The sequence below is a fragment of the Centruroides sculpturatus genome, unplaced genomic scaffold, assembly GCF_000671375.1.
Source record: "Centruroides sculpturatus isolate CEXI.00-Female unplaced genomic scaffold, Cexi_2.0 scaffold263, whole genome shotgun sequence".
In the NCBI taxonomy this organism is placed as follows: domain Eukaryota; kingdom Metazoa; phylum Arthropoda; class Arachnida; order Scorpiones; family Buthidae; genus Centruroides; species Centruroides sculpturatus.
This window is the reverse complement of record NW_019384587.1, coordinates 227,157-241,883: the sequence shown is the minus strand read 5'-3', so window position 1 is coordinate 241,883 and position 14,727 is coordinate 227,157. Positions and strand designations below refer to the sequence as shown.

General features: G+C 32.6%; 1 protein-coding gene across 1 annotated transcript in view; it reads right to left on the bottom strand.

The window, feature by feature from the left end:
- Window positions 1–10,154: 10,154 nt before the first annotated feature.
- The window catches only part of LOC111624673 (nuclear factor related to kappa-B-binding protein-like), a 60,751-nt gene continuing 56,178 nt past the window's right edge, over window positions 10,155–14,727 (bottom strand). The window contains exons 22-25 of the mRNA XM_023367582.1: window positions 14,564–14,704; window positions 11,660–12,576; window positions 11,222–11,592; window positions 10,155–11,145 (exon numbers count right to left, since the gene is read on the bottom strand). Coding sequence (XP_023223350.1) covers window positions 10,667–11,145; window positions 11,222–11,592; window positions 11,660–12,576; window positions 14,564–14,704 — 1,908 coding nt within the window. The 3' untranslated portion in view covers window positions 10,155–10,666. The remainder of the gene's footprint in view (window positions 11,146–11,221; window positions 11,593–11,659; window positions 12,577–14,563; window positions 14,705–14,727) is intronic.

The window sequence follows — 14,727 nt, the reverse complement described above, 5'->3', positions numbered from 1 at the left end:
TTGTCAGAATAATCCTTGCAAGATCATCAAATAGATTTTTATTTTTTATATATAGAATTAGTCAGTCAAATACATTGCTACATACATTTGGTGGTGGTGATTGTATTTTTATAGTTTTTCTTAATATATATTGTGCTCTATGGGTTTGTTCTAATTTTTAAAAATATTTTTGTATAAATGTGTAATAGTTGAATGAATAAACAGCGGGTGGTTGGACGACAAACACTTTACTGAACAAACATAAAAAGAAGTGACAGAAAATAACGAATACCAATTGATTTTCCCTGGTCTTTGGGTAACAATTCAAAACCTTTCAGAGTGCAGGAGACATCAACATTGATGCTCAACCTGAAACCGATCAGATAGTATTCCTCCGAATCTTGAAACTCTCCCTTGTAATTCCAGCTTTTTGTTTACCTTTCTGACAAATAATTTTTTGTAGTCTTTGCGAGACTGTCAGACAGGCACTTGTTAAGTTTTGCGTAGGGGTTTATTTATGAAAGGTTTAACAGTTCCATTGGATATTTGTTAATGTTTTAATACCAAATTTTGAATTTCATCCAGGCCTTGCATTTAAATAATTTTTTGTGGGCTAGTTAATTTCTGTTCTCTGAATTTTTGTAAGTGCTTTTCTGAACTTTTTATTTAAAAAAGAAACTGATAATATTATGGAGCCTAAAAAGAGGAGTGTCAAGAACTGTGCTCACCATAGAAACCAAGTAAGAGATAATAGCCAAGGTAGAAAGTGGCACCAAGATGTCTGATGTTGCTAGGCAATATGGCTTGAACAGGTCTACAGTAGGCACAATCTTAGCTATGAAAGGATATATCAAGAAGTCTCAAGCTGCTAATGGAGTAATGAAAATCACATCTGAGAAATAAAGAGCATTTTAGAGCTCATAATGGAACCTGAAACTGATCTGATGACAGAAGAATTCCAAGAACTCTCAATGAAGACTACCAAGAAACTCAGCAAGATGTGTTTTCTTTTTGTTAAAGAGAAAGATGAGAGTTGACATCTGCTACTAAAGATCTTTTGAAGGAGTGGGAGGATGTCAGAACAATGATCATCCAAGTGACATCCAAACCAGAATAAGGTTAATTTCTCTACAATTATGATACTATTAATTACTTCTGAAAAATCCTGAAGAAAAGAGAAAAGCAATTGACATTGGACAGATTCTTTAACCCCCACAAATGGAAAAAACATGACTAATAAAAATGCAAGACTGCATATATATGTATTTTTACTATTACATATAAATAAACGTAGTAAAAAAGTATATATATTTTATTTTTTGGAGTCTCCAGAACGAATTAATCAAATTCCCATAACCGATTATCGATTTACCATAGGTTTTTAACAAACAAAGTCTTGGAACAGATTAAGTTTGTTAACCGATCACCCACTGTATTACTGATTTTTGTCACATTTGATTCTTCTAGTTTTTGGAAGTATGAAGGCCTCTGCTTCCCTCATGTTCTGTTCCATGTACTCCTGTAATGAATATCTTGTTTTTTCTTACAAGTTTAGTTGTTTTACAAACAATATAATCATCTTATATATGTATAATAGCTGAATATTTTTTTTTCTGCTATACTATACAAATTCAATTCAAAACAAAAAAGCATGTTATTTAAGAATAGGCTCTCTTGTTTTTTTCTGAATTTGAAGTTTATTGCAAATTTTGGTACATTTCCCTATATTATAATTCTATATTCTACAGTGTCCCAAACATATAGATCAGGTGTGTCAAACTGGCGGCCCCTGAAGTGATTTGCAGGCCATGATGCTCTGAAATTAAATAAAACAGCTTATAGATCAAAATTAATTGATAAACATCTATCTGCCATAATGAAGATTGTTCTCAGTCTTTGAATCCAGATATTGCAAAACTAGGAGGAGGAAGATAGTTCTGGCAAGTTTCCAGTGAAAACAATTAATTTTAGTTTTATAAATATGTATTTTAAATAAAATAAATGTTTAAAAGCATGTTTAAAATGTGTTAAAAGCAATACTATAGAAATTATATAATGTTGAGTTTAATTCATTGAACTACATATTGTGTTCTAATTGCCCTATCTATATTCCTGCATTCGTACTCCAAATTATAATTTTAACAAAATTTGTAAATGTGATGTGGCCTGTGTGAATCTTACCAATTGCATTAATGGCCCGTTGTTTAATTAAGGGCTTTAATTAAATAAGTTTGACACACCTGATATAGGTAATCTATCTATATTTTTATTATTATTTTTTTAATATTAAGTATTTATTAACAATGCAAGTTGTTGTTGTTGTTTATTTATAGCATAATACAATGTTATATAATTGTTTTTACAATATTTGACAGTTACATGAAGTGTTAAACACAAAATATTTGTTTTGTGATGTCCCAAAAATATAGATAAATTTAACTTTGAGCAATAGTTCATAACATAAATTGGTGAAAATTGTTTTAATATGAAATAGAACTGCCATTATGCTTAATGACTTCAAAAATGCAATTAGGCATTGATTTAATTGAATTTGTGTTAGATTTCTAGATCTGTTTGAAACCAGCACTCAATGACTTCTTGTTTAAGCCCTGAAACAGTCATAAAATGCCTGTTATTAGCATAAATTTTTCGAGCAAGAATGCCCCACAAGTTCTCAATCGGATTAATGTCTGGGCTTTCTTGCCGGCCACTTCATAATTTGAATATTATGATACTCAAGCCACTTAGTTGTTGAGTGTAAACAATGAATACTGGCATCATCCAGTTGGAAAAGTCAATCAGGTCCTCCAGTTTTTTCTCCAATAGGTAATGAATTAGTTTTTAGGACTTCTTGATAACTTTTACATGTCTGTCTACCAGTTACAATTACTAAATTTGATAAAACTATTAAATCCAAAGCAGTTTCACACTATAACAGAACCACCCACCCTGTTGCTTGCTGAAAAACTCTGCTCTTCTTTCCTAATATCATGCCAGTAATTAGCCTGTCCAAATTAAATTTCTTTTCATAACTAAAAAGGACTGAGAGCCATTGGTCATTCCATAGCATGTGAGCTTTAGCCCACTACTGCATCTTGCCAATTTGTGTTTGTTAGTGTTGGTTTTTCATGAAGGCATCAAATTTCATATGTGGAGCTGTTGAAATTCTTCAATGAACAGTGCTTTTTGATATTTTTAATCCACTTTCACACAAAATTTGATAAACTGATTTATCCTGTTGTGATGCAAGAGGCACAATTCAATTACCATCCCTTTTAGATACAATTTTGAGCCTTCCTGATCGATGTTTAGAAGGTATTAGTGATGAGTGTTTCAAAATTTTATAAATTCCAGGAGTACATCTGTTCATTTCCTTGCAGTGTCTACCTTCTGCTTTTAATTTCCATATTCATGCAATTTCTTCCATACTAAACTCTCTTCCATGTGGAATTTTGGTAAGTTTAGATTCAATATTTTAATTACTACTTGACAACAAAGTAAATGTCATTTATTTTTATTTTTGTAATTTTAAGTTTATGTTTCAAATTTAACAATTCTGTTTTATTATCTATACTTTGGGACAGCCAAAAATATATTTTTGTTGTTAAATTATTAATATAATAATCTTTAATTTTGAAATTATCAAAAATCAGTGTAAAGTAATTTGCATATACAAATGAAATTATTTATATCTCTCTTAAATCCCTAAGAATTCTGTAAAGCAGTAAAATGTTGATTATATATACTCTTGGGACACACTGTAGCTTAGATTTTTTTATTTTATCATAAAACCAATCAAGCTATGTTTGTCCAAGAATAGACAACAATAATCCTATTCCTATGACTTGCAAGTTCAGCTTCAGCTTTTTCAATCTGGGTATCCATGTTAGTTGGTTTGATAAAAATATAGATTTTTTTAAAAGATGTACATTAATATAAGTAAATAATCAATGTAAAAATCAAGATAATATATTCCAAATTTGGTGTATTAAAGAAAAATATAGTCAATGTACACTAATAATTTTCATATCAATACCTTTATTTTGATACCTTCTATGCAAAACTACTTTGTACAGTACATGAAAATTTCCTGTATAGGTATATTTTACAAGGTTAAGAAACTATTCCTTCTCATTCTCAATAGACACTATTATGAACACGATAATTATGTACAGTACCTAAATCTTAGATTTTGCATTCTTTCTCAATTAAATTAGAAAACATATTTCCATATACATATTATTCTAAGTAAATATTACAAATTCTCTCTTAGAAATGAGTGTAATTATATGAGGGTCACTGAAATATTTGAGATACAGAACCATTTGTTTCTAGAAATAACTTACACATGTTAACCACAATGCCCATGCATTCAAATTAGCAATAGCTAATTGCAGTAATGGAACAGAAGGTAAAAACTGCAGCAACACCGAGTTATTGTGAAAGTACTATTAAGCAATAATTCTTTTTATTTTTTTAGTTGGATTAACTCAAGAACAAAAATTACTAGTAAGCTTATAATTAAAAGGTATCTATCTAATTTCTATAAATTAAAATTTGAAGATAAATTTTTTATTAAAAAATTTCTCTTCAAATTTTAGTTTATAGAATATTATTCATTAATTTTAGTTTATAGAATATTTATCCTTAATTTTTTATAGATCATAAAAAATTAATGATGCTCTTTTCCCTCCTCACCTTGGAAGTATTTTGCATAGCTGAATATTTACAGTAGAACCTCGATTATCCGCCCTAATTGGGGACTGGGGTTGGTCGGATAATTGAAAAGTCAGATAACCGAAAAGTATGAAAAAATCCATTATTAGTGTAGTATATTATTATATCCCATGTAATTAGTATATTAGTATATCGCTATTAACCTACTTCGCGTTGAATTTTCATCGATGTTAAGCCTAACAAAAATTTTTTAAAATAATAATCGTCGCTATTGTATCGTTAAAAATTAGAAAATTAAGCTTCGTTTAAATACTGGCTCCCTTTCATGGTCGAATGAGTGTTGCCAGCTAAAACACGTAAAAATAATATTAAAGTAGCCAAGACATAGCCAAATATTGTAGCGCCACATCACTAGCGGACATTTGAAATTTGCCGACTAGGACGGTCGGTTGATCGGGGGGCGGATAATCGAGGTTCTACTGTATTCATTTCTTTGATTACTGACGTTTTGATAGATTTTTAATCATGTTAAATGCAGAATCATCAATAATCTTTAGACTTGTCTTTTACGCACAATCATTACACATGCATTAGAAGTTCAATAACAGCATAGTTATTTACAGGAAATACATCTGATTTCCTGTAAAGTTACAAAATGAACTTAGGAAATGAGAATTTAATAACTATTGATGATCCATAGCATTTTAATAACAATAAATTTAAGATTTTAAAGTACTGTACCAATACCAAGATATCTGTTTAGGGGAAAATTTTTTTGAGGTTTTATATATTTTTTAACTGTAGATGATGCTTTTATGATCTTATAATTCATTGTAAAATTATACTAGAGAGTACATTTCAGTTTTAATTTTACATAAAACTTCAATGAAAAGCAGTAATAGTAATAATATACTAAATCCTTGATTTTATGGATCTAAATTCAGTAGGTTAAATTTTACAAACAAAATCCTTTAATTTCTAAATGAGTATTTCTTCATTTTTTTTTGTAATTAAAATTATATATTTTTATTTATTGCCTGGTTATACAGTGGTAGTTCAACTTCTGAAAGACATACATTCCATACAATTCCATAGCCATTACTGAAATTTTGGGCAGAAGTTGAACTGCCTTTGTGTAATTATTCTTATTTTTTTAATGAGTATGTATCATTAATCTGGCCTGTATGTCAGGAACTACCGACCAGAACAGCATTAAACTCAACATATAAACAGAAAATTGTATTCTTTATGCAACAAAACGATTGAAAGGCAAAACTAACCAGAAAAAATAGTCATAAATCCTTTTGCACAGGATAATTTAATATGGCATGTGGTTGTCTCCTGCATGTATATATGCAGCACAGCAATTTCTCACACTGGATGTAACTTTCATCAGCTCTGTCAGAAGTAAGGTTCACCCTTAATTAATTAAACAGGAACATCTTGAAGTGCCTGGAATGTTCATGGGGGAGGCTGACAGAATGCAACTCATTTCCCTCACATTCTTTGAGGTTAGATAAAGATCTTGCTGACCATTCTATGTGACAAATATTTTCACTGTGAAGAAAGTCATGGACAAGTACACCATCATGTGTGAGCATTATTGTTTGTGAAAATTAAATCTGCACTTTCTGCACTTGTGAAGTCTTGCTCGGAGTTCCAAAACCTGGTCTCCATACCTTCTCACAGTAATGGAAACCTATTGCAAAAATGTGGAGATCAACGACCATTAAGCACCTAAATTTTCATCAATATACAATTAAAAACATCAATGCATTGTATGTCATTGATTAATAGTTCTAAATACAATTCTTTCCAGTTGATTGCAACTTCAACAACATATAAGATGCAAGACAATCTCTCATAGGCTAATGAATTATATGCCATAAAATATAGAAATTATTTTTATACATACTCAAAAAATTGCTTCTCTGGGCTGTGACTTAAGCACATGCAATTTGTCTTCCAAACTGAAAAAGTTGGACTCCTGGTTTTAGTAGTTAACATATTGAATTCTGTTCTAATTGTATATTGTAAGTGTTGTTATTTAAGTATTTGGAATACCTAGATGATTATAGTGTTGGTAGTACAGTGTAATCAAATTGAACTTTTATCAAAAGTTAAATGTAAAAGTCTTAGTAAAATGTAGAAAATGTATTAAAGTATCTGCATATCAATAATTTTTAATAAGGGCATATTATAAATTAAGTATTCATCCAATAAATTCTAACTTTGGTTTTAAATGTCTTTTCAATATTTTAGATGTTTGCTTTTAAGTATTTTTTTAAAACTCCATTTTATAACGAAAAACCATGATAGAATCCAATTGTAACTGTAAATTTCATTTTACTAACTGTTTAGGATGTTGAATATTTGGAATTCTTACTCCAAACTGACCACACTTTGTTGGAAAGGTTTCTATATGCACTCCAAACTGGTTCTATGGTATACAACTTGCTAATGTCCCATTAAGGAATAAAGTGCTCAAATTGGAATTGTTAATATGTCTGGACTTGGGATTGGTGGGCAAGATATCTCCACAAACTAAATGTAGATTCATCTGAGATTTTTTATATATTTGAAACTATTTTGTATTACAAAAGAATAACATCTCCAAATTATCTTTGATGGATGCATTGAATTACATTGACACTTTTTATCTTTGCTGCCAACATATTTGGTTGTGCAAGTCTGTTTCCTCCATTTCCATGTATTTCTAAATTTGTTGACGAAAATATTGCTGGTGAAGCATGCACAACACACAGAGTGGCAATTTAAGATTGGATTCAAAATGACACTTTGATGTCAACACTTATTGTATATCTTGTAACATTAAAAAAATAGTTACTTGTTTAAAAATTAGCATTTTTATTCTGAACATAATGCTTTTGCATCAACTGTCCAGTCCGTAGTTGCCGCCACATTGCTTTCCAGTCTGCACTGGCTTTCCAAGTTGGCAAGTTTTTGATGAGGCACTGATGAGACTCTTACTCCAAAAAAGATGTTCCAAAATGCACTTTGAAAAGTTTAGGAACTGCATCTATGTATTGGTGAATTCTCAGAAAGAATTTAGGAATATAGCCCTTCTTTCTGTAATTTCAACATACTGCCAGATTTCTCATATTATTTTATTTTTTACAAGGACATCTCTAGGTCTCTTGTAGTGAGTTTCAAATTGACCTTTGAGTATTCTTTCATTGCTCATACTATTCCAATATTTTATTCAGTCATTCTGTTTCTTTTTATTTTTCCCAGTATACTCGATAAAAATTTCATTCCCGTATTGTATTGTGCTTCTCTCCATGATGTCAAGATTTGGTGAAGTTTCGAAGAGGAATACAGATCGACAAACATCTTAAATTTAATTCAAACTAAAGATGGTGCCAGACAAACTGCATCCCAAATTTGCTGTGCTTTTCCACCATCAATTGCAAACATGAATTTTATCAAGAAATTTTAGTAAGCTTTGCTGCAATTTGATACTAATACTCAATTATATATACATACAATTTCTATAGCTAAAATTATCATACAAAAAATAGAAATATGTGAATAGTGTTTCTGCTTTATGATTGGGAGAGTAGCATTTTATGTTTAAATACAACTTCTTCAAGTGATGGTAGTCCCTGCCAATTTGCAACTATTGGTGGGGTGGAAAATCTTACATCCTGGTGTCAGCTGTGCATACTGAGCAGATCCCGAAACATCATTCCTTTCCATGTAAAAGAATTGAAATTTGGTGCATGCGGACAGTATGCATTCCATCCCAATATTTAACCTCATGACTCACCACTTTATGAAATATCTAGTTTTGAACATGATTTGTTTTATAACCATCATAAAGTTACGGCTTTTAAAATTAATTTTTTTCGGAAAGGATACTAACAGCCCTTTTCCACACACACTTCACTGAAGAATAACCCAACAATGCCAAGAGCATGGTCTAAACATTAGTAGTGTCTAATATAACTTAGTGGGTGCAAAATAGTAGTATGCTGGTAAAGGTAAATTTCGAGTTGCACCACAAAATTATCCCTGTTTCTAAGCTGATACAAAGCCAGAACTGGCAGCAAGGCAACACCTTTTCACTACATATCCACAAAGTCTCCCATTGTCAGTCCAGCCATTTGTGGCTTCAGAGTGCTAAAAACGGAAATAGGAAAATGCCACACCAGAGAGCCTATGGAAAGTCTGATTGGATTAAACTTCTCTCCTTGTTCCTTCAAGCCAGTGGAAAGCAAGATGCTTTGCTATAGTAAGAGAGCAGGATGTCCTTTAGACTATGTATTCAGTGATAAGCTCAGCAGATGGCACAGCTAAGGAATTTATTAACACTTCTGATTTCTAACTGCCTGTCATTGCACATAGAATATTTCTAGATGTTTTGAGATAATGAGTGCAAATCTAAATCCTAAACATTAACATTTAACAGTGTGAAATTAACACAATATACTATGCAACATAGGTCAACCATCTAACAATCCCAATGGTGTAGACTGGATACCATCGTTGCTTCCTCACAAATCTCAAGAAAATATAAAATAGAATACTACAATTGCTGTAAAAGACAAAATCCAGATAACTTAAAAAAACAAACAAAAGAGAGTTAAACCATCTAATCATTCTACAGAGGAAAGTAGCACCGAGTAACCGGCATATCACTTGCAAACTAATGCAGCTGAAATGTCACTATATCAGAGGTTCCAAAATTATTTTTATTATGGACCCCTTTTCAAATGTTAGAACCCACAGATATTAAAGCATACTAGGTAGCCACTTTACATTAAAACTGAAAATAAAATTAATTTTGGTTTTTATTTTAAATCAAATCAATTGAAAATTAAAACGTTTTTAAAAACCATTTAACAACTTTTATTTGTATGCAGTGGTGAAAGAACATTTTGCTTTATATATATTATATATGGATATTTTTAAGATTAAAAAAATCATAATGATTTTCTAGCTTTAGTTTGTGTTATACTGTTTTTATGGTTTCCATTACCTCATCAAACCTTATATCACAATTTCAGTTCATTCCATTACTGATAAATTGGTTCCCACTGTTTATAAAGTGATAAATAACTAGCACAGGTATAGTTTCAGATGGAGTCCTTTTATCATCGTATGATGACTCAATCCAAGACTACAATAATTACAATAATTACACTTTGCATCTCAAATTTGCACTGGTAATGTACAAATCTAGTGATGTACAAATGTGACGTATCCCAATTTGGGGTTCCACAAATGTTTGAAAATATTAGATGCATTATTGACTAAATTTAAATCCTTCCAAACTTTATGCTTAAATGTTTCTTTTATGTTGGTAGGTATATGTAGTTTATGTAAGATAAATCCAAATGTCTGGAAATAAAAATTGGACCACGCCAAACTGTTTAAAAATGTTATATCTGATGTATTCGTCTAATGGCTCTGGAAATTCCAAATCGTATATTTCTTGATACCTTAAATTTACTTTCAATATCTAACGAATTATTAAAATTTCCAGGCATTGTTCACTTTGTCATTTAATTACAACTAACTGGAAGTTCAAGTTAGTCTTTCATTTATCCAAAAATATAGAGTGCAACTGTTGGTGGTATTGTAATTTGTTCAATGCAGAAAGGAAAAGGAATAGATATCATTATCAACACCTAAAAGAGCCTGTATAGGACAAAATATACTAGAAAACATTTTTTTATTGTGGTAAAACTTTTAACATTACATTAAAGGTTATTCAATAAATAGACACAAGATTACTAAATCCAAAAAATAGTGTTATTTACAAGCATTTGTTTTGAGATGAAAAAATTTAATATTTACACATTTAGAAGTGTTTGTTCTTAAGAACAAAGCCAGTTTAAACTAATTGCTTGTTTACATTGTTGTCGGGCTCGAAATTTGATGTTTTGATTTCTAAAACTTAAATGTGCTTTTTGTAAAAATGAATATCAATTTTAAAAAATCCTTACTTTGTCCCCAAATCATGAGATGTGTTTTTAAATAAATTCTAAGAATGCCCTTCCTGATGGGAAAGAGAGTCCATACTTTCATTCTGTGAAGATGTCTGCACCTGTACAATGACTGGCTGAGAGCTGGCGGTTGCCAGTGAAGCAGAAGATTTGGTGGCCGGCGTTCCATGAGACACCGTGCCTATTCCCTGGACAATGCTCACTGCAGTCGGCGTTCCCACCTGCTGTGTCTGTCCCAGTCCAGCATTCACCGTCGCCACGGCACCTCCCGGCCTTATGGTAATTCCCGCCGGAGGAGTGATGATTCTGGCCAGGAGTGGTTGAGTCCTCGTTCCTTTTGTCGTACTCATGGCCTGAGACATGGGAATAACTTTTATGCCGGGAAGGGCTTTGACATTCAGCGGAGTGACTCCCCTGACTCCCTGCTGAGTTGCTGCGGCCATCACAACAGTAGGATTGGATCCGGGTGCGGCCATCACATACGTCTGATTCGACGGCTTTAAGGTACCTTGAGTTGCTGAAAATGAGAAATAATTTAATCTTCTGTGGAAGTATGGGCAAAAATAAAATTTTTAACAAAACATTAATTTTACCAATAACAACAGTTGGTGAAGAGGTTGGACTTCCACTTGCCAAAATTACACTTGGTAAACCACTGCTTGTTGGCATTGTGACCGCTGTTGCAGATGGAGACGATTTTGACGTGATGATGTTCTGGGACGATTTTCCACATACGCTTACAGAAGGAGCTACAGTTTTGATCCCAGTCTGATTAGATACTACGTTTGTTTTGGTTGAGGCCGAAATAACTGCTTCATGTGAGGCTGCCGCATCAATTTGGGCTGCTTGTAGCATTCCCAATTGTCCTTGAGTTAATGTGATTAACTTTGGTTGAGCTGTTATTGTAGGAGTTGCTGTTACTGTATTGCTACTGGACTGTGTGACGACGGCCAATCTAGGTAATCTGAAAATAAACACGTTAGATTATTTTATGTCTATCCAACACTATTTTATTTATTTTATATACACACTTAGCAGCTGCAGCAAGTTGAGATGCTTGCAGAACACCTAAGGTTCCTGTAGCTCCAACTGGTTGAACAAAATTTCCACTCTGGATTCTAAAAGTAGCCGTACCAGAAGATTGTGATCCTTGTTTTGCAACTGCTTGAGCTGTCGTTCTAGCCACTAGATTGCTAAGCGAGACGACTTGTGTGCCCGCCACGACGCGTGCCATTACAGGTTTTGATCCCATGGCTGAAGATTTTGCCGCAGATGCCGAGGCTAGTATGGGGAGTGCGGCGATTGATGTGCCAGGTTTTCCACTGGGATCCTGTTTAATGACGATCGTCTGAAATCCCTGCACCTGGTTAGAAGAAGAACAGGCTGTCCGTTTCGATGCTATGTTTGACACTGCTTTGGCCAAAGCAGGGGACATCGTGGTGGCGAGTGACGGATTGATCACTCCCGCCGCCTGACTAAGGACAGGCTGGAGAACTGGTGGCTGTCCGACAAATGCCGGAGAAGAAGGCTTCATGTCAATTCCTATCGATCCTGGTGGAGGCGTGGGCGAGTTAGAGGGCGATGGAATAGACTGTTCTGCTCCGCCACTCTGCAGTTGGGTCACCCCTACAAACTGAGCAGCATTAACGTTAGCAATCACCGTTTTTGGGCTGGGAAGAGAACACTGAGAAGGTGGTCTAGAATTATTTCCTCCATTTGGAGGTTGAGACAAGATTGGTATTGCAGACAGTTTGGGGCTGGGAATCGTGGGAGCGGTAAGTACGGACGAAATATCTTGACGGCGGGGACTCGACAGTACAGCGGACATTTCGGACGTGTTCGGCAATGCCGAAATGGCAGAAGAAACTTTCTGTAATGCCTGGGCGGGTAGTGACAGACTTCTCATTAACTGACGAGACGTTGTTCCGTGCGTCTGCTTTGGACTATTCTGAAATTAAAAATAATGCAATGACATTTTAAATTTCATAAAACTTATAATTATTTGTTTAAATTTAATCCCAATTCCTTTGGCAGTTGCAAGAAACATCATTTATAGATTTGACATAGTTGAAATTTAAAGTAAACAGTTCCAATTTTAGAATTTAGAACAATTACTCATAAGGCAGTAACCAGAGATCATCATCGAGACATGTCAACAGATTTTGATTTTGATTTTGTGCCTGTGCCAAGGCCAAATCAAGAATGTGGCAATGTGATTGGAAAGATGAAAAACGGAGTAATTTCTTACTGTATTTATATTTTAACATGTGTTGGACATTACTATTGATATTTGATGAAAATTGCATACAAATTCCATAGTATCGAGAATCAGATTTATCTCAACAAACAGTAATGAATCAGAACAATTATAAAGTTGCTATTCCTGATTTGTATTATAACAATTTGTAAAAAGTTTGTCTGACTTCAACACAAGGAAAACTTCAAAATTTGGAAATTAAAAGAATGGCTCCTTAAATGTTTTCAAGAAGATTTGACTTCATTTTTGGCAATCTACAAAAACATTTGAAGTGAATGACTGGTTTTCAAATGTTTACAAAATCCGATTTCCATAACTGTTTTATGTTAACTGAACACTTTACATTTTTAGTCATAAAAATGGAAGGTGGCCCTCGGATGGAAAATGAATGGAGAAAAGGGAACAAATTTAATATTTCTTGGTTATTTAAATAATAAAAATATTTGTCATCATATTTAAAATGAAAAACTGATTTTACAAACTTTTTTTATCTTTATAGAGATTTCTGAAAATGAGAAGTCAATCAAGTGTTTTGGAAACGAACCTGAAAATTAAAAATTTGTTTTGTTTTACTTGTGTTGGCTTTAGTTATGTCCTAAATTATCAAACAAGTATGCAAAATAATTGTCCATACAAAGATTTTAATACAAGCAAATATGTGAAGCCAAAGTATGTCAATGAAAATTGGTTGTTGGTGTGTATCAATGTGAAAAAAATTATGACAAATTGAACACTCAACAGTGTATGACGTAAAAAACAAACAAAAAAAAAAAGACATGAGATTGTTGCCAATTTGTCAAGAGGAGGACAGAAAAGAAAAACAACGGAAGCAGACAAATGCATCATCATTCAAATCATTAAAAAACATGGAGGCAATTTGACTGACAGAAACACAACAGAAGTGAAAGGTAAGTTAAACATTGATGTGACACCCCAAAACAATCAAAATCAAATTCTCTACTCTGATCAAGAGACTGAAGCCATACTTCCGAAAGCAGCACATGAAAGATATAGACAGACATCAATTCCAGAGACCATGCATATATTTGATATTGCATCATAATCTTTTACCATGTGAACCTATCATAATACAATATAGCCATTTGGGTACATTGCATTTCAAACAAACATTTAATATGGATGTGCAAATGTAGTCGGTCCTGTTCAAATAAGTCGGACATCGTATTGAGGAAGTATTGCAATTATTCTGTGTAATTAAATTTTTTATATTACATAATGCTTCTAGCCCACAACTTTAATTTACAATGATTTATTTAGCTTAATTTTTTAATCTTATTATAAATAAGATTAAAAAATTAGGCTAAATAAATCATTGTAAATTGAAATTAGAATGATGATCCAAAACTAAACAGTTCTAGAGAAAATCAGTTTCATTTTTTTTTTTTGGCATTAATTATGTGAATATGCTTGACACATTATCAAGTGTGTAGTGTGGCCAATTGTTTGAACTCAATTTTTTTAACATGATGAACTGGTAATAATTAAGGACTATTATCACATGTAATCAGTTTATAAACCTGACGAATTTATGTACAAAATTAAATTGAGTGAAAATCATTACCATTATCAGTTTTTAAATTTAATAAGCTACACTTTTATATGATTTGCTTTTTTGGTGACCAAAACTTAAGACCTTGAAATAACTATATCATCTTACTTGTGTCCTAGGGCTTCCACTTCCTCTGGGACTCTGTGATGAAGTGTTAACAGTTATATTACTACTGGCAGGAACATCTACAGTCAGACTATTGACTGCTTCGGTAATAGTTAACGATCGGGCAGCATCTTTATTTGTTTTCTGAAAATAATAGTATAAAACTT